This window comes from Idiotropiscis lumnitzeri, chromosome 4, assembly GCF_059441095.1.
Source record: "Idiotropiscis lumnitzeri isolate Australia: NSW breed Sydney's pygmy pipehorse chromosome 4, RoL_Ilum_1.0, whole genome shotgun sequence".
Taxonomy (NCBI): Eukaryota; Metazoa; Chordata; class Actinopteri; order Syngnathiformes; family Syngnathidae; genus Idiotropiscis; species Idiotropiscis lumnitzeri.
The window spans coordinates 8,064,103-8,089,555 of NC_142394.1; the positions used below are offsets into that span (position 1 = coordinate 8,064,103).

At 42.3% G+C, this 25,453-nt stretch overlaps 1 protein-coding gene across 1 annotated transcript in view; it reads right to left on the reverse strand.

Moving 5' to 3' along the window:
- LOC148337994 (complexin-2-like) overlaps positions 1-24,998 on the reverse strand; it is a 59,058-nt gene extending 34,060 nt beyond the window's left edge. The window contains exons 1-2 of the mRNA XM_088294740.1: positions 24,723-24,998; positions 22,597-22,701 (exon numbers count right to left, since the gene is read on the reverse strand). Of these exons, the coding sequence (XP_088150866.1) occupies positions 22,597-22,627 (31 nt within the window). The 5' untranslated portion in view covers positions 22,628-22,701; positions 24,723-24,998. The remainder of the gene's footprint in view (positions 1-22,596; positions 22,702-24,722) is intronic.
- Between the last annotated feature and the right edge of the window lie 455 nt (positions 24,999-25,453).

Here is a 25,453-nt window from a genome sequence, read left to right on the forward strand (position 1 = left end):
GCAGTGTAACTGTAAATTATTTTTTTCCATCTATTTCATGTAGTGGAAGCAGAAGACTATAAATACAGAGCATCCCAAAGGGCCTGATTGTTTTCTACTGTACATACGAGCGCAACGAGGCACACATCACTTATATAGTTGGAGTTGTACTGAGCCTAAGGCCCACCCGTGGGTTCTAACACATCACACCATCACGCCCACAGCTGGCTGCTTACTTTGTCCAGTCGCCCACAACGATGTCCAGTTTTATGCTCACACCAACCCAGATCCAACATGGTGTGTGTGCGGGATGCCCAGACGTGAATGCTTGTGACAAGTCAGAAAATGAAGCTTGGTGGCTGGCAGAGGCAGGTGACCCCCGAGGATAGCAAGCGTGCCAGCTTTTTAGCGGGCTAACTCGGACCTGGAAGGTGTCGCTCAACTGACGTCACTCTGGATTTTCTTCAAACAAATACACAGAAGCTAGCGTACATGTTTTTCCACCTCCCCTACTGACTCACACAAGTAACCGACTAATCAACACTTCTCAGATCAAGTATTAGCATTTCATTGCCACTGAATTGTAAATGAGTCTCGTTCTCACTCGTGACTTCATCACACTTTTTGACAAAGTGAGAACTCTTTGAGATGCAGATTTAATGCGGGAACTGTTTCTTTTTGTTTCTCAAATTATGGATGGAAGGATGCATGTATAGGTAGGTTAGTTTGATGGACATCTACGGACATCTGGAAAGGGGGTGGATGATATGGCTGTAAGAGGAATGGATAGGCAGGTTAGTTTGAAGGGTGGTTGGATGGATTGATATTCAAGTTAGTTAAATAGATGGGCGGGTTATTTTCATGACTAGATCATTGATTTATGAATTAGCGGGACTAATGAATTGATCAGTGGATTAGTTGGATGAGTAGGTTGGTTGGATAGGTCAGTTGTATGTATTTAGTAGAGGTGTCCCTATACAACTTTACTTCAGATATCCATATCGCGGCCTGAAGTATATCCCATACCGATTCATACACACGCACACGCTTTAATTGATGTTTTTAGTATGAATTGTTACAAGTGACTTGATCAAGTTGTACTATGTGCACATTTTTTTTTAAAAGCAAGGCCCTATTTGAGTCATTTTCAAGTGAAGATATTCTCAAGGAAAATGATTTCAAATCTCACTCCCCATAGCTCCACTTCAACGAGCCATGGCCGTTCCTCCCACAGGTAATAATGACTATTGTGACAGTTACAACTCCGTCTTTTGTATCCATCCGTCCATTTTCTGAAGCACTTCACCTCCCCAAGGCCGTAAACCTGCAACAAAATTGTCGTTTGTAGTCGTCTACGCAATCCTGTACGTAATAAACTGGCGATGAAAAGTTGAATTTGTGCTGATGTTAGCCTCAAGTACAAATGCATTCAAGCATGGAGAATCTGAGTAGCGTTCACAGCAAATCCGTCGAGATGTAAAATAGGTTAACTGGACCATAGACTAGATCAGGGGTAGGGAACTCCGGTTTCTGGAGAGCCTGTTTTAGACCTCTCTCTACACCAAACACACCAGATTCCAACGAACAAGATCGTTTCAGGCTTCCACAGGCCTTGTTGATGTGCTGATTGTTAGTATCAGGTGATTTGGGAGTAGGGATTGAAAATGGGCCGGATATGGTTCTCCAGGAACTGGAGATCCCTACCCCTAGGCTCGATGGATCAATGGCTGCGTTTTAATTTTCGCTCCACCAATAAGGATGACGAAAGTGGGTGGCTAGGTCAGCTGGATAATAAATGCATCTTTTCGATAGGATAGTAGGTGGGACAATAGGTTGAATGCTTTGATGGATGGCAAATTTAGATAGATAGAAGATATTCACGAATGAATGGATTTGTAGTTTGAATGACGCCTGCTCGTAGGAATCCTACGCATGTACAGCATACACAGCGGAGTGGGCGCTTTACGACAGCGAATAACGCTTCAGGATTTAAGAGCACCGTCCTGTGACTTGACACACTTTACAGTCAGTGTGTTAAGCGACTGTCGTCTCCACCATTCAGCTCTTTGTGTCTGCCTTTGTGTCTCTGTAGATGAGCTCGGATAAGACGCCTCTGCCTGGCTTTGTCTCGTCCGACAAAAAGTGCCAGTAATGTCGGAAGTGTGCAGCGGCCATGATAATGGAGCAGGCCGCGCTGGCTCATAATCAGTGTGGAGCAGAAGGAGTGCCTGTGTCTCTTTGGCTGCCATTGATGCCGTCATTTTCACACTACGGGGGCCAAAAGTACTGCAAATGTGGATTGATTGCATGAAAAACTGTCTTGTGCGCCTGGTCATGACGAGAGTGTGCCTTTGCCTTTGCCTTTGACTTTGCGCATTATCCATTTACTTGATTGATCAATGGGATAATCGTTAAAATAATCTAGCCTAAAAATATTAGATAGTTGCTGCTGTATTTTGTTTTAGGTGGTGATGACGTAACTTTCTGGAACAGTGACTTCATTGAGTATGAGAATGGCATTGTGCACGTTCGCTGGTGCAGACGGACGGTGAGCTTTGATATTTGTGAATTTATTTGAGTGCTTCTGGTTATTGATTGGATGTCTGGACTCACTTCAATTGTTTTAATCTGAGCCTTCCTTTCTTCCAGATAGAAAGAACGTGTGGGGGTTCCCTGGTGGCTGTTAGTAATTCAGTAACTCAAATTTGCAATCAGGAGTTCATCAAACAGAATGTTGGATGCGAAATGAAGCCTGGGATTCATCACCTATAAAAAAAAAAACTTTCTTCCTTCTTCTCGATTGCTTTAATGTGCTCGGCCTCATTGCGCATTCCTTCTGATGTGCTGATGAGATGTTGCCGGCGTTGTTGAGGTGTTAGCACAAGTGAGAAAGATGCTTATTTTTAATCCTCCTGCTAGTCCGCAGCAAATTTGCCAAAGACGCATTTACGGTGCCACCCAAAATGGAGGTGCTTGCCATTCGCCTCACATCTGCAAACTAATTAGAGCTCCATTGTGACAGTTGGCATCATTTCCGTGTCCGAGCCGCTCTCTGTGGCAGGGCCTGGCACATCGTGAAGGACGCATCATGCTCCGCTCTCTAAGCCGGACGTCAGCAATTGAGCTTTCGGTTTTGCGGCTGTCTACATGCTCTTTGCACACGCCGGAACAAAGAGGCGGTTATATGATACGAACTTGTGCCCAGGAAAATTAACAGTGACGGGAATATGGAGTTTCCTCCCCCAGCATCTGAGCAAACTTTCTCCAACAACATGTTTGTGCAGTTTTCACAGGAACTAAGTGGTCAATTATTGGATCACTGAGAGTTTTGTTGACCGTGTGGAATTGATTTTGGATTAATTCAAAGAGATGAGGCCTTCCCACATCTTTCCCACAGTCGAAATCTTGCAGTTGTCCTGTTTTGTCTTGATTAGATTAAGAATGGAGTCTATTTTGAAACTTGAAATTCTATTTCATGGAACCGCCTCCTCGCAATTGCTTATTCACGAAAAACCACAGTTTATCGCATGAGATATGTTCCATAACATTAGTTAAAATGCAACTCACATAATTTTAAGTGTGGTCATCATACATGAACATAAATGATTGGGGCGGAAGGCAGTCTCAAATTGCACAGATCTGTGATCATCTGGCCAAGATTACACCATCCGCTCGCGGAGGTCTGCTTGCATTTCCTTGTAGATTTACTGTAAGCCTTTTTTTGCGCATGTCAACATGCATGGACTCTTGATTTTTTCTTCCGCTATGTCAACCACCCATTTTAAAGGGACTGAGAGGAACCATTTCAATTGGCAGTGAAGCACGTCAGGAGTGTTCACGCCCACAACGGCGCAAAATGCCTGCCAAACTGGGTGCGCCTGAGAAAATACTCAAATCCAGCCTAGCTCGCTTCCATGCAGATTTATTTGCACTGGACATAAAATAGACTCGAGGGAGTTAAAAGTTGCTACTGATTAGGACGAAAACCATCCATCCACCGCCTGAGGAACTGAGCATTCAGCAATTTACAAACGACAATACCAAAATGTGGAAGGGCTCCATGTTTCGTGAGAATGTAATCTTTAACATTCAGCCAAGCACTTACCAATGGTTTCGTGAATTAAAGACTAATTAAAGACTTGGCACAGATTCGCCAGATTTCATCTTGCATCATCGCCTTTTGGCTTTCATGGTTTTACAAAAAATGAATTCATGGTACTCATTCTGTCCAAAGTCCTCCCTCACAAAACACACTGATAAAATAATTTGAATTGCTGAAGCCCCCAAAAATGACGAAAAGAAGGGGATTAAATCAGTAAATAAAACCAAATAATTCTGAGAAAAATGACAAAATATAATTGATAAATATGGGGAGTTACTTTTCAATCAGTGTCTACCCATTCAAACCTTCACTCCCTCGTTTTTTTATTTATTTATTTTTTAATTTGTATTTATTTATTTATTTATTCTGTTAGTTTTTGACCAAATCAGGCTGACATTGTTTATTGTTTATAGTTTGCCAGTGGCGAAACTAACCAAGTTTAGCAACCATCCATTTAACCGGACCAAAGAAAGTGAGCTAAAAGTCAATTGGTGTGATAAACGTCTACATTTTGAAGTTTCTTAACATAACAGCCTTTTAAACATGTTGCTCTTCTAGAACAAACTAAGCAGCGAGTTGGAGCTCGCCATTTCTTTTGTTTGTAAATGTTATCCCACTGTAACTGATGACAATGTGCACATTAAAGTGGCTAAAGGAGTCTACGAAGGAAAGACGGAACAACAAAATCACAGCTTCCTTAAATTGGGATTCCTAATTATATTTGACTACGTGGCATAATTTCCAAACACAACTCTTAGAAAGCAAAACATGGCCAAGGTGTGTGTGTGTGTGTGTGTTTGACAGTGCCACCAGGGCTGTGTGTGAAAAATGCCTAGACTGGAGCTGGCTGCTGAGAGCACAATGAGACTTTGAAGGCTTGAATTCAGCCTCAGGACTGAGTGAGTCATCTCCCCGGAGCCATCACCTGAGCTCAGACGCTTGCCGGGAGGCGAGACAGACGGGCAAAGTCCGGCCCAGAATAATAAATGCTCTACTAAAATGAAAATGTAAAACGCTCAGTGGGTAAAACAAGCCCCATGTTACTCCGGAGAGCAGAGCGAACATTTGATAAGTAACAGAGAGGCGGGATAGAAGCGAGCTTCAAGGGAGTGACTGCCATGGCAACCAAGATTTAGGCCATGGAAACTATCAAACTGTGTCAGACGACAGAGTGAACATCTGTTGAAAGCTGCAAGAGTGCCAACAAAAATGTGGATGTTAGCTTCAAGTATCCTTGCCTGGATTTCATTCAGAAAAAAAAAAAAGGATCTTGCCCAAGATTAATCTCGAAATGCTGGAAAGAGACGTTTCATTTCTTGCAGTCGTCTGAGAGTAAGAAAATGCATCAGTGGGTTGCGTCAGCAGCCTGAAGGTTGTCAGTTCGATCCCCAGTCGCCCCATAATTATTACAAAACATCCAGGAGCAAAATACTGAACCCCCACAGCTCTACCAGCTGATTGTTGAAGCACTTCAAGTTGCTTGTAGCGACAAAAACAACATCGCAAGATTTGCATCACTGATACCAAAATGAAGCGAAGGTACAAATAATAAATAAATAATAATAAATCCTGAAGGCGCCATTTTCACAAGACAGATGGTCGCTGCTATCGCCGCCGTCCTACCAGCAGCCTTGTGGCCCCCGGACCTCCTGCTCTGACCACCTCCCTTCCACCACATGGCTCAGACGTACATTACTTTCAAAGCAACAGCCCGGTTCCGCCGTGAGAACCAAGCAACATCACGACGGCGTTTTCGGCTTGACTTGGCCCTGCGGGGGCGGAAACACACACAATCGTCTCTTCGGGACACTCGGCATATGACGAGCAGCGGGACACATGCAGGGAGGATTTAGACTCAAGAAGAACAGCACGTTCATGCTCTGCCGCAACATTAGCGTTGGGCCTCGACACAGATTGAAAAGGAGATCCTGACCTCTGACCTTTGCATACAGAGTCTTCCTGCAGGAGTTAAATTCAGACGCTGGGAAGCCAAGTGAACAGCAGTCGTCCCAAATTGACCTCACAGTTACACAATTTAGACCACATATATACAGATAACACTTGCTTTCAAGGGGACAATGTTATGGAAGAAGGAATGTTTTAATTGTTTGCATACACGTATTGTAAGTGGCTCTCTGGATTATGTGCCTCCCCATAAATCTACTTAAATAATACCTTTCAACCACAACTTGGCGGCTATTTTAGTGAAGATCTGGCAGGGAACCAAGCCTAATCGGAACCAAGCCTATAGTTGAACTCCAATTAGGAAATTCGTCCAAATGAGCTCCAATCGAAAGCATGGTAGACAGGTGGACGATTAATTGCATAGCTTTGATTTCACTGCTATTTCATGTGTGTGCTTTCTGATCAAAATGGATGGAATTTAGGGGTTCCAAGCACTAGCCAACAACTCTCAAACCAACTCAGTCGCGCCCTCTGTAAAAAAAAAAAAAAATTCACCCCCAGGCTTCACTTTCATCAATACTGTGATGGGAATTGGGCTGAATTGAATTGATTTTAACTACCTCATTTAAACTACTCGCCAAAAGGAAGATATTATTTATCTCATATAAAAGGAGATGTTTGTGGGGGAAATACATTTTGGGTGTTTTGGGGGGCTGGCTTCAATTAATTGCATTTCCATTCATTCTAGTGGAGATAGATGATTTGAGATACAAGCGTGGTCACAGAATTCATCCTTAAGGGGGTAAAAAAAAAACACCTGAAATGCCGAACAGTTGGATTAAAACATTTAAAGGATAATTTAAACTCACCAGCAAAGGTAATGGCGCATCTTAGATTCATCCTGAAATGTCACTCTTTATTTTGAGTAACGTATCAAAGAGAGAGGCTCAATATAATAGCTCCGAGAATGACGCAGTGCAGTCGTACGTCGGTGCAAACGACAACCATATGTGAGACTTATGCCTCCCTCATCTTTGTAAAGGTAGAATCTTTAGTTTACCAGTGCAGTAAACATCTTCGTTTTCAGTCACTGTCCAGCACGTGGGCCAGAAGGGCTTTTTTCCGTCTGCCCGATATTTGTCAAACCGACACTGCCGAGATAAAAAGGAGAACACAGCAGCTCGGCTTCAGCTCGAGCGATGGCGGAGATGAAAGCGTGAGGGCCAATCATCCCTCCTAAGAGCCACAAACAAGACCTTGACGGTGCAGGAGGTGACGAGCGGATCGTTTGTTTCTCAGCGACCGCGAGGGAGACACGAAGCATCAGCGAGCGAGCGCGGCACATATCGAGGGGGGCGGCCATTTTGGCTGGCGTTCAAGAACATGCGGCTGGGCTCGGCCGCTAGGTTTGAGCCCCCGCCAGGGAAAAGACAAGATATCCAGTTCATGTCGCGGTGCCAAGCGAAGGGAAGCCGGGCCACGTCACCGCGGGTTATTTTAGGGAACAATGCTTCCTAAATGATCAGAACCATCTTACAACTGAAAAACAGCTCTATTTATTTGCAATCATATCTGGCAGAAAGGCACCGCAGATGGAAATGGGCAACAAAGATGGAACTTGGCACAGCACATCTCCACTCCTGAGTTGAATATTTTCTGTAGATGGGCCCTGAAAAATTAACAAATAAATAGAAATAACAAAAGATGAATGTCAATTTGAGTGGGGAAATGAGAAACGAGTTGTTCCGTGACCACACTCGTATCTCAAATCATCTTTCCCAGCTGAAATGAATAAACATCCAATTAACCCATTCCAGACCCCCATGAAGAAAAATGATGACTGCTAAACTTCAGCTCAGGCTGAAATTTGTTTTTGACCTTTTTCTTTGAATTGAATTATTCAATTGTGTCAGCCCTATTTTAAACTTGAATGTTCTGAAGGATCTTAATCATTTTGAATTTTATTCTCCAATCCAAACAAAAATATGAAATGATTTGTTTTCAATTAGAAAGACAGCAAAGGTCAAAAATAGTATCTGTTGTTTGTCAAGGCTATACCAATCAAGACTTTCTCATTTTTGCTTTTAATTGGAGACATCTTTGCTATGTCAAAGCACGACCCGAAAAGTCATTGCAATCAGTAAGATGACACAATTTACTGCGTTTCCTTGCCTCCTGTATGTTCTTTCCAATTTGCTCTTCCTCGCCGTTTGACGCCAAATCTCTCGACGCAGGCGGAGCTGCATAATGCAGGTGCAAATATTCAGCGCAAACACAATGAGTCATCCCGGCAAAGCCGCCGCAGTGGTGGCGAGGAGTCCCGTCTGTGCTGAGATCAATGAGCGTCTGTCAATCTGTGCAGCCGTCACCACTGTTTGTCTGGAGCGAGGCCTAAACCCAAATATTCCTTTTTTTTTGACTGATGCTCCAGTATCAAACACAATGATTTGGAAGGAAACAAATTTGTGACTGTTTCTGTGGTCTCTTTCGCACAGTGCCCTTACAAAGTTAACTGCATCAGAGGAGTGTGATGTGTGATAGAAGCTTTTACACATTTCGGCTTTTTTTGTTTGCATTTTGATGTTTGACATAGACACTCAAGCGCTGTGCTTGAGACCAGCATGAACCAAGCCCAAGACTTGCCCGAGACCAGAACATAGAGACACAAGAGCTAGACTTATGGGAGTCAAAACTGGGACAAGCCCAGACGGACACATTCAAATTCTATTGTAAAAAAAAATAATTTTGAGCAATTTTGACCATGTGATTGTGAGCAACCGTGAGCAAAAATATCACAGTTTAATTCATTAATGCAAGAAGAAATCTATTATTCTGAAACGTTTAGGTATTTTTTTTCCATTGAATGTGCTCCACAGCTAATCTGTAGTGCTACAGGAAAGGTACTTATTCCTTGGAAAATCAGTACCGTATTTTCTGGGCTATAAGCCGCTACTTTTTCCCTAGATTTTGAACCATGCGGCTAATACAAAAAAAAAAATGCGGCTTTTCTGTGGATTTTTCTTTCAGCGGTCGGGGTGATCTATAGGTCAGAAAATTCGCTAAATAAATCTGGATTTTTTTTTTCTCTTGGGTTTGTTCTGTTTAAATTAGCCAGGTAGTTGCCATGTTAAAGGGCACTGTTTTAGGAATCTGTTTATGTCGCTTTATGTGCATTCATAGTACAAAATCGTTCTGGACATGCAGTAAAAAAAATAAAAAATAAATGCGGCTTATAGCCCGGTGTGGGTTGTGTGTTGTTTTGTTTTGAGGTTTTCCCTATGAAAATAGTTGCTGCGGCTTATAGTCCGGAAAATGTTGTAACTACTTCTCTGCTCTTCTTGGATTTCCGAAGTAATGTCAGAATTGAAATGAGCTGATGATTGCCATGCATGTGAATTCTTCACCTAGGTAACATATATACATATATATCATATTACTGAAATTGTATTTATTTTTGTCAATTGAAGACAAAGTCAGTCATGTAGTTGGTTGCAAGCATTCTAGTCAGAGGCATTTCGTTTGTACTGACAGACTCTATTTTTGCTGGCAAATGACGGTAAACTTGGAAAGTTTCGGCAGTGACTGGAATCCTCCTACTGACGGAGCTTCGTGTACTACAGTACTTGTATTTGTTCTATGTCTGAAGAAAAGTGTGCCGATGTGGCGTTTACAGTAGCTACGATTGCATTCAACAATGTAGCTCCGGCGAAGTATTAAACTTCACACGCCTGTCACGGGTATCGCAGAACGTCCTTGCTCACAGCCACTGTCCTGCCTAAGCTGCACTGCGACAGCCATTAAGTGATTATTCGGGCGGAGAAAATCTACTGGGGAATTTTTACAGTTAATTTCACGGTTGCGACGCATTCTTAAAATGAGCTCGAGGAGGAATAATACGAGTTATTTTGTGAATGCAGGGAAAATAATGGTTCACGTAATGGAAAAAACAAGACTGCTCACTGATGTGATTAAGGTGTTGTGTTTGTTGGAAGATGCTTCTCGCCTACGTCGCTCAGCTAGATGCAGTTGGAAGAACGCCAGCTGCTGTTGTTGTTCTAGAACCTCCTCATCCATCTTGTGCTTGTACGAGCAAAAGTAATATTTTTAACATTCATACTGCAAAAAATAAAAAGCTGTGACGGAGTGTTTTTACTTAGAGAATGTCAGCATAGCAAATTGGATCATGCATCAAACAACACCTGAGAGCGCAACCATAAATGGGCGGGCACTGGCTGTGTTGTGTACGTTCTTTTTTATTCTGTGGATCATTTCTAGTTGTTCTGTTTATGTATTTATTTATTTTTATTGTACATGTTCATCTATGATAACAGGAAGGAATGGAAGTTTTACTAAGTTATCATTAAGATGGATGAAAAAGCATTTTTATAAACCAAATGCGGACAACACTGGAAAATGAACCTCTAGTTTTAATGGGGAAATCAAATCAAAACTTTTCTTTCCAATTATATTTTCTATGCACACCCGCTAGTTTAAACATTATACTCCTGATTAATATTACGTTTCTCATATGAATTAACCAGAAAAATCAACCCGTTTTTATCAATCTAAGGAGGTGGCCATTTTCCTACGTGCTGTTGACTGAAAATGACATCATTGTTACGGTTCACCTGTTTTCTGCATCTGGCTTCGTGAAAATCGCAGCCTGAGCAAAAAATCCACTTCTCTCCTGGTCTAAAGACAACGGTCTTGAACTTGGGTCTTAAAGTGGACAGTGATTTTAAATTGGACGCGCAATTTGGTGCTGTTGTTAAATCCAGCTTTTTTTTGGGGGGGGGGGGCCAAGGTGGACCCTCTCTTTTCTCAACAGCACTTTTTAACAGTAATCAATACCTTCGTCACATCTCGGATGGATTACTGTAACGCACTTTATTTTGGAGTCAGCCAGTCCTCCCTCAAGCATCTCCAGTTGGTCCAAAATGCTTCTGCTCGCCTTCTAACTGGAGCTCATAAGTGGGAGCACAACTCCAATTCTGGCCTCTTCAATGGCTCCCAGTATATTTTGGCGTTTATTTTAAGATTCTTTTGTTTTCTAATCTTACCACCTTACCTCTCTGAGCTCCTCCAGCCCTACACAGCTGTCCAGGGCCTCAGCTCAGTGGACCAGACGTTACTGGAGGTACCGAGGATGAAAACGCATCTTAAAACTGATTTTTATCTTTTGGCTGTTGACACAGCATGTGACTGGACTGATGTTGTGTTTTGGGCTGTTTTACTGTCTTTATGTGATTAAGTTCTTCTTTTAAATGTTTTTGTTGTTGTCTGACTAATTTTGCGCCACGTACAGCACTGCTTTAATGTTCTCTGCAGATAAAGGAGTTACGAGTTGAGTCCAGCTGAGATGTCATCTTCAGTTGACAGCAAGTGGGAAAATGGATGCCCCCCCCCTCGATATGAATCAAAACAAATGGATTTTGCAGTTGGATAGAATATGTTATGGTTAGAAACATTTTTCGATTGACTACCTCTTTAAGCCGATGATGACCAAATTAGATCTGCTTTTCCGTTTTTAGGCATTCCTGGACGACATTACAATACGCACTGTTGACACGTGCAGGACTGAAGCAGAACAGCAATGCTTTGCAGCCGCCAGTTTGAGTGGGAGTCAGTGTTTATGTGCTGCGCGATAACAGCATTTTGCACTTCATTTTGGAGATGCGTTTGTGATCTGGTCATTTGATCATCGTGTTTCAGGTCAGCTGCTGTCATTCGTCACCTTTCTTTTGAAGAAGATGAAGACGAGACCACAGTGCAATTCAGTGGCCTCCAGGGCGGGATGAAGGATGACACGTACGTCATCAGTTCATCCATCATCTTCACGCTGAGACTCTTTCTAAGGACAGGTGGAGCGGAACTACTCTCTCAAAAGGGCAACATGAACATGTCATTTATAGACTGCCCGTCAAAACAAAGACAAAAAAATTAAAATTTTGTTTAAATGCCAACTGATATTTTGGTCATGTCAGATTAGGTTGCGCAAATAATTACGTAGATATTCAAGGATGATGCCATAAAATGTGAAGCGTGTGTTTTGACGTAAGCCAACTAGCCTGACTTTCATTTTCGCTAACCATCGTTTGATGCTAGTAAAGACTCAGCTAGCATAATCCCAGTTTTTAAAAATAGGCCAGTTATTTAGGTCAAGATACTTTCATGATACCAAAGCGCATGCTGAAAAACTTCAGGCATTCATTATGACATAAGATAGCTCACCTGACTGTCACCGGTTATTTTTGCAAGCCAGGTTTGTTTTAATGTTCTTTAATGTTTCTGCAATAGCAATTAGCTTATGTGTCAAGGGTCGGGACGTGAAACCATTTTTTACTTTCTTTCTCACAATTTTGGGGTGAAAATCAATCCCAACTTCGCCACTCATCTCCTTTTTTGAGAAAATAGTCAAAGTGCTGCAAATCTGAGCAGTTGGACAAGTACATTCAACAGTTTAGAGAAGGTCAAATTAAAGTTCACCAGCAAAGGTTACGGTGCATTTAAGCTTCATCTTGAAATTTCCCACCGACACACACTGCATTTAATGCCTGCCGACCAGCTCAAGTGAATCCCGGATAATTGGAAAGTTTACCCGTGTGTGAGGAAGCAACGAGGGAATAAGGTTCCAGCTGAGCGGTTGATGATGTAACAGTAATTAAAGTGCAATTAATTTATTGGTTGGCTCATATTTTTTCTACCGGTTTCATATGTTCACCTCACAGCCAAACACTGAAAGGATTGAACCTTCTCTTTTGGCGTCCTGGGTATGGTGGGCATCCGAAGGCGTCCGATTCCATTATCATGTATCAATTCATCAGGATTAGACGGCCTCCATTTCTCTGAAGTGGATTAAAAGAGGGGCCCCCGTGTTGGCGGCCGCAAACGTGATTCTTGGGAGCCAGCAGAAGTGTGAAAAATCTCATTTGAATTTGTCGGCTGGGCTGGGCTTGGCCACCCAAGCGAAAACGTTTCTCTCGATGAAAGGCGGCAGTAAGCGTGTGTTATTTAAAGCCCGTGTCGTGTTATCTCAGGGAAGTATAGGCGCCTTCCCCGGCCGTCGCTTGGCCGAGACGGTGGAAAATTATTTGTGAGAGTGTGAGCACGTGCTGAAGGGGAAAAATAACACACGCCGTGCCTCATTCCCCACCATGCGTGCAAGCCTCCTGTTTGAATGAAATATCACAAGAAGTCGTTGTGTTTGTCTGTGCCGAGATGTGTCCGGCAGAAGATGAAAAAGAAGGGAGAAGAGATGCAGTACCTTCAGATTACGATTCCTTTTCATGTACATGTGTATCTTTTTAACGTTATTAACGCTGAAAATAATCAACAACGTGAACAGATTACAGGAGAAAATGTTTTCGCCCCTTGACACATGAGTTCATCAATTTATGAGTTTCAGTTACAATTTGGTCCATTTTTTTGCTCTGTGATGCAAGCCAGAATTAGAGTTACGTGTGAGCTTTGTGAGGAAGTAGCGCCACAGTTGACAATGCACTTGATGCAGTTTATTGAAAGGGAAATGATGACGACTAACTTTAGTTCCTGGAGTCACTCACTGGGTTACACCTTTTAAAAGCACCTCTATCACACAAATACTATAATATGTATCACAATTACAATGAATAAAATCTGGGTTTTTTCTTTATGCTCTCTATTATTTGGATACAATACACTGTTATTTTCTTCATTAAAAACCAGGGCTGGGCTAGTATTATCGGTATCAGGCCGATTTTCGATACCGGCCCTATTTTAAAGTATCGGGTACACGTGGAGGCTTCTGAGACCAACCACTGATACATAAAGTTCATCTGTAGTAGTCAGAAGCAAAAATGGACATGGTTTAGCAAGAAAAACTACAACCAGACATATTTTTAGTTACACTGGTTGTATTTAAGCAAACTTCTAATAGCTCACGGAACCCATTTGTCGAGACCCTATCATAGCTAATGTGCGCATGTGTTGACTTCCCGCAAGAGGCGGCGTTGAAAGCCTTCTTGGCTGTCTCGCCAATTCAATGCGGTATTTTCTTGGCCAATCTGCAAGATCGATACAGATAGAATGTCCGTCATTCCATCACTGACGATGGCCATTTTGCTTACTCTGTGTCGGACAAGGCCGGTACTGGGGCACAAAATAAATGATCAGCCGTCGCATGTAAAGGTGGAAGCCTGTCTGCGATGCGAGTCAGGATATATCCTTTCTGTTTAAATATAAAAATAATTAATAATTAATGATATTATATATAATTAATAATAATAAAGAGTCTGGATTCCAGAACGTGTTGCTGTTGTATGAGGAAGAGGGTGGTGCGGTGGCAGCCTGTCCCGCAGTTCTTTCTACTATGGCTTATTAGGGTCACCTGGTGAGGAAAAAAAAAATCAGAAGTCAAGCGATCTGGCGTATCACTCAATAGCAAGTGGTTTATCTATTTATAGCTTGTTTAGTCATCAATAGCTCAAGATGGGTTACCAGAGGGACACTTTAAGGCAGGGATGCCCAAGTCCTATCCTGTCTGTTTTAGATATCTCCCTCATCCAACGCACCAAATTCAAATGATCAACTCATCAGCAAGCTGATAATGATCCTGATCATGTAAATCAGGTGTGTTGCAGGAGGGAAAATTCAGACTGAATATGGGGCAATTGAGGGCTGGATTTGGGCACCCCGGCTTGAAAGCAAAATATAAAAATCTGACATAATCCCGAGCAAATCCTCCTCTGTAGTAGTTTTTTGCACTGCACTGCAGCAGTTCAACACATCTGCAAGATATCATCTGTGAGAGAAAGAAAGGTCTTTGTTAAAAGTTCTTTCTCAACGTGTTCAATGAAATTTGAAGTCAAAAGTACAGGAGGTATCGGTACTTGGTATTGGTGAGTACTTAAAGAGTGAATACTCGTTCTGGTATGAAGAGTGCGAAAGAAAGTGCTTTCAAACAAACCTATTAAAAATGAAACTTTTGGAGGAGGTGAGAGGTTGAAAATTGGTATATCAATTTGTTTCAAAGGGTACAGTAACATATTTGATGTTGAAGTAGTTAGTGAACTTTTTTAGACAGGCATATATTCACTTTTAAATAAGAGCCCTTTAAATGTTGAACTCCAAACCTCACTAGAATTCAACTAGCAGAAATGGACACCCCTGTTGTGTGTTCACCTTTTTAGTTTGGCTTTTTTCCGCGTTTTTCCGGTGTTAAAGTCAGCAAGGTGGTGTTAGCCAGAAATTCGACATGTCAAATCAATGTTACTGGTTTTATTTTGACAGCTTTTTACTTTGTGTCAACTTGAAACAGCCCACAGCCGCAGCAAATATTCACACACGCCTACTGACTGCACAATTCATCTCTACAGTATATATGTATATATATATATATATATAATAATGTGTGCGGAAACACAAACAGCAACTGACAGTCAATGTTTACTTATTTGAGCAGGCTGTTGCTGCTGAGGTCCACATCTCCCAGCATGCCGCTGCTGTTGATTACCACGCTGTGTATTGACTATTCATGTGCGATTTTTTTGGAATCGTTTGCCAGCCATCAAATGTTCTCTGGAAGTCCAAAAGCAGCACAAAATGGCTTACAGATGATTTGACTTGGAAATAAATGCACCAGATATGTGAGTTTAATTTGTTCCTTGACCACATTTGCATCTCAAATCAGCTCCCTTGTATCTCAAATCTTTTTTTATAAGGAAAAATTCCGTCAACAATTGGTGCATTCGGATTTGGGATTTAATCAAGCAAATTAATTGGTGTGTTCACATGTATCCAATGCAGTTATATACAAACCAAGAACCACCATTATTGTTAGTGACTGAATACACTTCAGTAAGTCTTTTTTTTTCTTTTTTTGCATAGGCTAAAGGATATATCACCTGTGAGGACTGTGATATTGTCTGTCTACATGTCTTGCCATAATTTGTGCTAAAATAACCATTGCGCAACGGCATTTTATATTTGACAATATGTTAACATAAGGCAATGGAGCAGGAACATTCCTAAGTTAAGTTGTTCGGTTGTTTTAAGTACATGTAATTCTTTTCGTTTTAACTTCAACTTGGAGTGACACTAAACAGCATGAAGTCTCTTTTTTTTCTTTTTTTTTAAACTATTTTCTAAACCGTTGCGTATTAAGTGCATTGAGTTGGGTGTACAACCAGCATACATCACTCGTATCCAGTTTGCGCCTGCAAGTTATAGAAAAAAAAATCTGTCAAATGACAACTCATAATGAGATCTTTGCACCGTTTACTGTACTACTCTCCGAATTAGACAGAATTCACCAAAACTTTCAATAGGTGACTGTTAGGGCAAATATGTTGTGAATAGGTTTTAAAGAAAAACACGTGAATATGTTAGTTTAGGAGTAGTGAAGCGTGAATATGCATCGGATTTCTGTACGTAAACATCGCCGATCAAAGTTAGACTCGGGAACAAATTATCATTATTTTCTATTGGATCTGAATTTTTTTTTTTAGAATTCAGTACAGATTGTGTTCACTGTGATGTGCAGTCAATGACGTGTTTTCTTACACCTCTTCCCTTTTCCCTTCCATCTCTCCAGCACACACACTCCATTTTCCCCTGTGCTTCTCTGATTGTGGTTTCCTCGCTTTGCCCTTCAGATTTACAGTAATGACAGCACAGGGAGGAAGGGAGATAGGGGGAGTAGGGAGGGACGGTGCTGGTCAGGAAGAAAGGCCCAGAGAAGTGTGGGATGGGCGGGGCTAACACCAGCGGGATGGATGCATGGCACGTGATGACTTGAAAGGCGATGCGGTTGTGGAGGGGAGGGGAGGAGGAGGAAGCTGGAGTGAGACAAAACATCCTCCATTAACAGCTTAGAAAGGACCAATTTGTCCCGTTTCATCTTTCGCCTCTTCCTCACAGGCCAGAGAAGGGGGAGGAGCAATGGAGAGCGGGTTTGGGGGGGGCTAGTGTTCTGATTGCAGAGGTTACAGATGCCGACGGCTTTTTACGAGTAGTTTTGATGTGACGGGCGAAAAATCTTCACCAGCGCGGACGCCACGGGAGCCATGAACACCCTCTCACAGTCACACGAACACCAAGACACAGCCCTCACTATATGCAAACATCATTCTTCCTGACTTGCAGATAGAATCTATTTGTCATTTGTCCACTTTGCTCAAAATGAGCTATTTGGCCAAAGGCTTTACGCGCGTGAGTCTGAGGGGATCCACCACATAAGCACATTAAATCGAAGACAGTTCCATTCCACATTCATGTTTTATGCATGCCGACAGTGTTTACAACAGTAATAGTTTACTGGTGTCCAACCTTCATGAACACACCACCAACCGTTGTCACTATAGAATTCCGCAGTGTGAAAACATTCGACAACATACTCGAAAGCACATTGAACCTGAACCTGATAGATTACATCTGCTCTACGGAAAACATTCAATGCCAAGTCCTGAATTAAGTAGATCCTTGGAAGTGGATTTGGAGATTCATTTCGAAATGCATCAATATTTGAGGAAAGTTGCTGAACCACGTGCAATGACTGAGAACTAAGAATAATGGTTGAGCTAGAGAATTTTTCACCATTTCAGTTTTCCTGATTTTTAAACGCCGTAGCGTGACACACTTGGGAGTCTGCCATGAGTCATATCCCCCACACTATATAGGAAACTGAGCGCCTTTGTTCACATCAGTGGTTCTCCAGCAGAGTTGCCACGTGCAATTGGCTAGCTATGCCTACGCCCCGAAAATGCATATTCCCATCTGACAGTCCGTTGTCAGCCATGATTGCGCTCAGAACATGAACAGAAGGCAGAAGCGCGAGGGGAGGAAATAACAAAGTTGGACTTGACAGCCAGCGTGTGGATAGGGACTTCATGCAAGTGTGTCCACGTTAGAGGATGCTTTTTTCACATTTCTCAAGACTCATTTCGTATGCTTGGCATTTTTTTCACCTTAAATGGCTGTTAACATTCTTATGTAGTGCCTAAATTAGAAGTTTCACTTCACAGGGACTTAAATGATCAAGTCAACTTTGAATCAATTTAGCTGTGAAGTACAAATTACTGCCAGTATTTTCCGACTGACACTTTACACATTCATACTATGGTGGAAGAGAACAAAGCTAAAAAAAAACAGCATTTGAGCCATTAAACCTGTTTTATGAATTGCGTTAATCATGATGCGCCGGAATTTTGTCTGAAGCTTGTGTAATGTCAACTCTCTTAGCAAGGGGCAATTTAGAGTGGACAATCAACCTGCCATGCATGATTTTTGGAATGTGGGAAGAAACCGGAGTACCCGGAGAAAACCTACTCAGGCACCGGGAGAACATGCATACTCCACACAGGAAGGAGCCGGAATCTCGAACCCACGACCTCTGCACTGTGAGGTATACATGCTAACCAGTCGACTACCGTGCCGCGCTCCCGCAATTTAATCTCTATAGCGGGCTGGATGGATGAATTTCTATCGCACCTTTAGTCAACCACAGACAATATAGGCATTCACCTAGCCTTCTTCATAAGTTAAAATGGTTATGGTGGAGCTGGTTTGACATTTTTTCCTGGGGCAGTGTCATAGTGCTGCAATAGGCAACACCACCACCAACTGGCTGTTGCTTCACGTACATACTTGGACCTGATGTGCTACCCAACCACCGTGCGCCGTACTATTAGGACCCTCGCAGCAGCACAGAAGCCGGAGACAAAGTTGGCGGGAATGCAAGTGTTGGGTTCGGGTGTGAGCAGATGGAGTGTGAACGTGCGCCGGTAGCTCACATGAAGAGGCCGACATAATTGCCTGCAACGAATACGCCGCACACTCCATAGTGGTTAGTTAGATGAAAAGGAAGTCAAATGCTCTGCAAAGTTGGCTGGAGCTTCAACTTTCTACACACGTTGAGCCCCACAGCACAATGCCATAAAGTCTGGCTGCCATGTTTTAATTAATCAGTGATTCCCAACTACTGTCCTCAGGTGTGCGACAGGAAATTATCCAATTTCCCTTCAACGTTCAGAAGATTATTCATTTACGGTAAATCAAGTATCGCTGTTCAACTATCTAAGCCAGTGATGTATAGTGACAGGCGGAACAATTAAACTGTCGTCTACTAGGTGGCAGAAAGATTCCACTTTTTCTGCCGGTTTATTTTTTTTTTGGTGGTGTGGCGTGAGATTTTTTTTCTAGATGTGTTTCGGATCAATAAAGATACATTCCATTGGCGGATAATTACGTTTTTTTGGTTGTTTTTTTTTGCTATTGACAGGCCGCACATACTTTATTATGTCCGTATTCAAAATGGCATCTTGGCATTTATACATGTGGTTACGGAGGTTCAATGTGGCCTCCTTGTAGTACTAATGAAAAATTGCAGCCCTCTCCATCATTTAAGTTGTCAATCCCTGGCCTAGGCTAAAAGAAGCCACCCACCAGCACACTACACTACAAATATACACGTGTTGAAACGTCGAGGAAGTAACATTGGTACGTTGTTAAAACCCTGATTGGTGAAATTGAAGCCATGCCCGTACTTAATTATTGAAGTTGACTGGTTGTAGTCAAAATAATTTTCTTCAGCATAATTTTCATGGTTGCTTGCAAGACGGAATCAAACTTCCCTAAGGTAGGTAAAACTTTCACGCTGATATTTGAAGAGAACAAAATTTGCTTCAGAACTTGGTTTCCACTTGACTTTTCTATTTCATACGTTGTATTATTTAGCATAGTCCCATGGTCTACACGGCCAATCGGGTTCATAAACACGGTATTTAACTTGTTTTGGTTGAAGCGGGTGCAGGTAGCGAGAGTGGTGAGCTGCACATTACTTTTTTTTGGACTGGTGAGTAGCACAGCTGACTCCGTTCAGTCTAATGAGCGTCATTTGTCACAATTCCTATTCCTCCCTTCAAAATGTAACACGTAAATGAGATGATATGAAAAGCCAAGCGTCCTTGAAGAAATTGGATTGCATTGAAGTGCTCCTGTGAACAGTTCATTGCCACATTGTTTATGTCCATGAAATTGGCACACTCTTCTCCAATCTGGAAAACAAAGCCTCCTCAATTTATGACTATTGAGTGGCAAACAAAATTCCAGGAGCTTCTCATTTGGCCAATGTGGACCTACAGGAAATGAACTTGAGGATGTAATGTTAATGTTTTGTGTCCATATTGTACTGTCAGTTTTGCTGCCATGTGAATTTGAAAGGACCAAAGACTCTGTAAGACCACAAAACATCTGAACTGCCATCAGGTGATTAAAGCTTGCCCAGACTGAAACGACTGGTGAACCAGAACAGTGTCAAAATGAAGGCACTGTTCAAGCACAGAGAGATGCTAAACAAGGTTTCTTCAATTCTGTTCCTCAAGGTCCACTGTCCAGGTGTGTTGCAGCTGGGAGAGATGGAAAACAGGCAGGACAGCGTGCTTAGAGGAAGAGAATTGAAGACCCGTGTGCTACTCTATCCAGACCAGATGTTGTGGTCTTGTCAAATATGTAATGTCTAGTCCTACTATGTCCTGAGTGAAAAACTACGGAACTGAATGCCAGAATCAAATGTATGTACGTGTGGATACTGAAAATGAATTCCCTGCTATTAGGAAAATACATTTTCATAACAATATGGGGCGTCAAGGGGTGTACTGGCCATTTGGAATTGGTGTTGTGATGACTTTCCCAAATTGGACAGTGTATATGCGGATCGGTTGAACTGCGTGGCATTATTTATTTATTTATTTATTTTTCATTTACACAGACAGTGTGGATGCCTAAAGACACTATACCGGTGTTAAAATTAACATCCAAAGTGTTGAATTAACACCAGCAGATTTGCAGTGTACCAATGCGCTCGTCTGACTCGTGAGCAGCGTGGGATCGGTTCCCACTCAGTGACGGTGTCTGTGTGAGCCATGCGTCTGGCTGGCGACCTGTTCAGGGTGTAATGCGCCTTTCGCCCGTAGTCAGCGGGGATAGACCCCAGCACCCCCGCGACCCTGTTAAGCGGTGTGGATGATGACATTACATTACATGACATGACATGTCATGACATGACAGTGCGCAACAACCACTGCACCAGAACACGTGTATAGCACACCAGTACGCATGTGCCACACATCGCTATGCAGTTCTTCCACTGGGTTTTAAGGAGTTAAATAAATGATGGGTAATATTCACCTTTTCCCCAAAGGCTTACCTTTCATTGGGCCTCATTTCAAGTGAGTACTCAATTCTAAGGATGCTCGAGCTCAAACACTCTCCAAGGCGCACAAAGAGCTTTGCCATCTACATATTTGCACATGAAATTCATACATGATCGCTAGTTGCTTGCCACATGATAATGTGGCGTACGGGGAGCGATTGCATCACATCTTCTAAAATGAGAAGATGGCAGGTTAGAAGGCGTCTTTATTCTGTGTCTCCTGAAATTGCTCCATTTCCTTCTCGTTATTATTCATAGGATAAATAAATTGCTGTTTTGACAGTTCTGTCATTCTCAAAAATTAAATTTTGCTGGCAAGGATTTTTTTCTTAATCCAGACCAAAGGCCTGTTTTGGCAACTTGCAATTTATATCGGGTCATCCCAAGTAGTTCCACAAAAAAAGTCTCTAGAAGCCATGCCCAAAACCTCACAATAAGTCTGCCATTTAGGTTTAAAGCGGTCATTCTAGACACGTTTTGTCCATTTCTAGCAAAATTTCAAATACTATACTAAATGTACCTATTTTTTTTTTCAATTGCTACAAAGTTTCAACAATGTATATGAGTCGGATGGAGAATGTTGAATTGTAAAAAAAACAAAACATTGAGCGTTCATTATTGTCATAAAACACCAAAGTCTCAATGATCCATGCTTGAAAAGATACAGGAAGTCTGACATTTTGGTTTGAGAAGCCACATTTAGGCACATTTTGGCCATTTATTGGTAGCATTCAAAGATGATTTCATCTGACGGATATACTTTCCCAATTTTGAAGCTTGTATACCACACAGATAGACTACACATAAGTGTGAAACGTTTTCGTCATGGTGTGTGGGTGGTGCATGGTGGCAAAATTGGATGCCTCCCCATAAAACGGCAATGATTCTGCTAATAAAATTCAGCCCCGAAGGCAGTAGTTGATGGAGCAACAATAACATTTGGTTAGCATGTCTACCATGAAGAATAGACCCAGAAAAAAAGTCTGGAGGGCATGTCTGTAAACGGACATTTTGGACTTTTGCAGCTGCCCTTGAAAAGTGAACTTGTGCTGGAAATGTTGTCCGACTTTTACCAAATATGAAGATTATGAGCCACTCTCCATAAAATAGGAAAGTCTAATCCAACTCCACAAGGTCAGACCTTGACCAAATTTCTTGTGTGTGATAAAGTTCCAACTGGCAGAAATATAAAGACGCACCCAAATAACGCCGCAACTGATGCCAACATTTCCTTCAAACTCTATATACTAACATCAAGTCCTCACATGGTGACTTCCTCGTGTTGGTGATGTCAATGCAGATAAATGAGTGGCAATATCTCGGAATGTACTAAAGTTTGACAGGAAAAGTCTTCCCGCAAACAGAAATTTGCTGACTCGTGCTGCACGTGTGCCTCGATATAAAAAAAGACACAAAATCTTACCTCCCAATGCTTGTTTCATAACGAAATTCATGATGGCTTTTTATTCCCTGCCTGGTCGGAGCAATGTCACATTCAAAGGTTGCAGACAAGTAGAAGTCCCGAGACCTGAAAACAAACGTTTGCAAGTATGAATGGGATAAATGGATTGCTTTGTGATGGATGACAATGGCACAATACAGCTAGGCCAATGGTTCACATACAGCTACGCACTACTACACAATCTGAACACGCACCAGCACGCAACCTGTGCGCAATGTCTATTCGACACTCTCACACGACGAGAATAAACCAATAGGCTTACTGACACACAACCTGCATACACCATCGCACCAACTGACAACCGAAAGTAGCATATACAACCTGCATTTTGTCTTCAACTCCTACAACACACAAAATGCACAAACCAACACGCAGATAACACAATTTATGCAAAACTAACGCCCAATATGTACACTTTTACCGAGCAACATGTACGCAATTTACTGCGTCCGTCCGATACACACACGATCACATTACCAGTACACATTTTACACACGACGCGCACACAATGCTGGAGCACGCAATCTTTACACAGCTTATTAGCAAATAACACACAACCAGTGCTACTACCCGTAACTTCCATACACAACAAATACACACTTTAAACATCAAGACCAATCAGTAAACTAGACCAGTTTGCACACAACAAGTACACTATTGCCATACAACTCCAGTGTCTAATTTAGTGCTAATAAAACTCCCACCATTCACACAATTTACAAATAAATAAAAATGTCATGCAATTTAATAACAAATATCGTACAAGCTTCATGCAATTTACTAAAAACACATTTTACAAAAAACACACAATTTTTCCAAATTTAACTCACAAATATTACACATTTACACTATTCAACCAAACACGCACAACTTGCACTCACAACACAACATTTATCTTGCTCATACTCCCATTACATGTCTCACATTTTACGCTCAACTCAGTAAGAAATGACACAGCCAACTCAATTTACTGATAAAAAAAAACAAATCAAAACCTGCATGTGATGTAGTAACAAATATCACACAACCTTCTTACAATTTTAACTTCAGACAATCTTTACCCAATTTACTTACAAAAACAAAAACAACGCTCACATAATTTTACTGCCATCCTTCATAAAATGTACTAAAAATGACATAACCACTTTCAAAAAATGTACAAACAAATAACACACACGTTTCACACAATTCAAAGCAACAAACCCCACACACAGTTTCTAAACACAACACATAATGAGTTTATGTTCTTCATGCCACTAGCACAAAATCAGTACATTAACAGCACACCATTTCCACACACGACTAACACACACCAGCAGACAGTCAGTATTCGATTGCCACACACCACCGCACTGTAACTAGAGATTTTACACACCGTGCGCACAATATACATGCAAATAATGCACGACCTTGACACAATTTACTAACAAGTAACAGACCACCCTGCCACAAATATAACACACTAGCACGTTAACAGTACACAAAACCCACACACACCAAGGGCACGTTAAACCCACTAGCTTACACTTACAGAACTAATAAATAACACACTATTACACGATTAACACAAACATACAATTAGGACAGGCTTGCTAAGTGTGTGTGCGTGTGTGTGTGGGTGTGTGTGTGTCTGTGATTTCCCCTTATTAGTGGTGTGTGACCTGTGCGTGTGAGCGTGCGTTGTGTGTGCGTACGTGCGAGCGTGAGTGCACGGGTCACCTCCAACGGACTTGAAAGGAGGGGGTGTTTGTGAACAGCGTGTGAGTGTGTATGATTTGTGTGCGTGTGTCTGCCTATGCGTGTGTTTGTGCGTGCACGGGTGAGTGTTCCGATCATGTGGTCAAACTTTCCATCCTGCCCTCCGTCGGCTTCTTCACCTTTTAGAAAAGCGGCACGGCAGCCGCCACTCCACCTCTACCCGGGCTTGCGCGTGCATGAGTAGCGACGTGCGCGCGGAAAAACACCGCCACCGCGTGCGTGCTCTTCCTACATCTCGAAGGCGGTTTCAGCACCGCAGCGAGTGGACAGCTCCGGCACGTACGTCGCCCACGCAACATCAGCATCTGCATCGAACGTCGATTATTTACCTGCGATCGGCACGGAGAAAAAGGAAGAAGAAGAAGAAGTTGGTCTAGCAGCTCGTCGCTCGCATCGTCTGCACGAGAAGAAGGGAGAGGAAGAGTAGGAAGATGAGGAGGAGGAGGACGTCCTTGCTGCTGCCTGCACGAGTGGAGAGCGAGGCGGGGGGAGGAAGAGGAGAAGGAGGAGGTGGCGGTGGTGTATAGTGGAAGATGAGGCTCCCACCGTGACAGGATGGAGAGAGTGAAGCAGAGGAGGGAAAACGTCCCACTAACGACCCCACTTCTCCTCCTCCCTTCTTCCTCTCACTCTCTCGCTCTCTCTCTCTCTCCACGCCCCCTCCCAACATGGCCGGACAGAACCATCAATCAAACGTTGAAGGTTTTCATCACACGCGCGCATTTTGCTTTAATAGGTTTACAATACTGTAGTATAGCAGGGCATGCGTATGGATCAGGGCCCATTCGAAAAAAGAACCTTAAAAAATGTTCTCACTTTAAAGCTTTGATTGTTGCTTATTTGGTTACTTTGCGCCGTCACTTGGATAGCTCTTTTCTACCTTCGGTACTCAAAGCACTTCACACCTCATCCTACGAGTGATGACATACTTTGTCAGCTATTTTGTTGATAGGCTGGTTACTTAGTTAGTGGTGGTTACATATTGAGGTGTTATTTGGTTAACCAACAGGTTATTTGCTGGGTTATTTTGTCGTTGAGCTGTTTTGAAAATCTGTTAGTA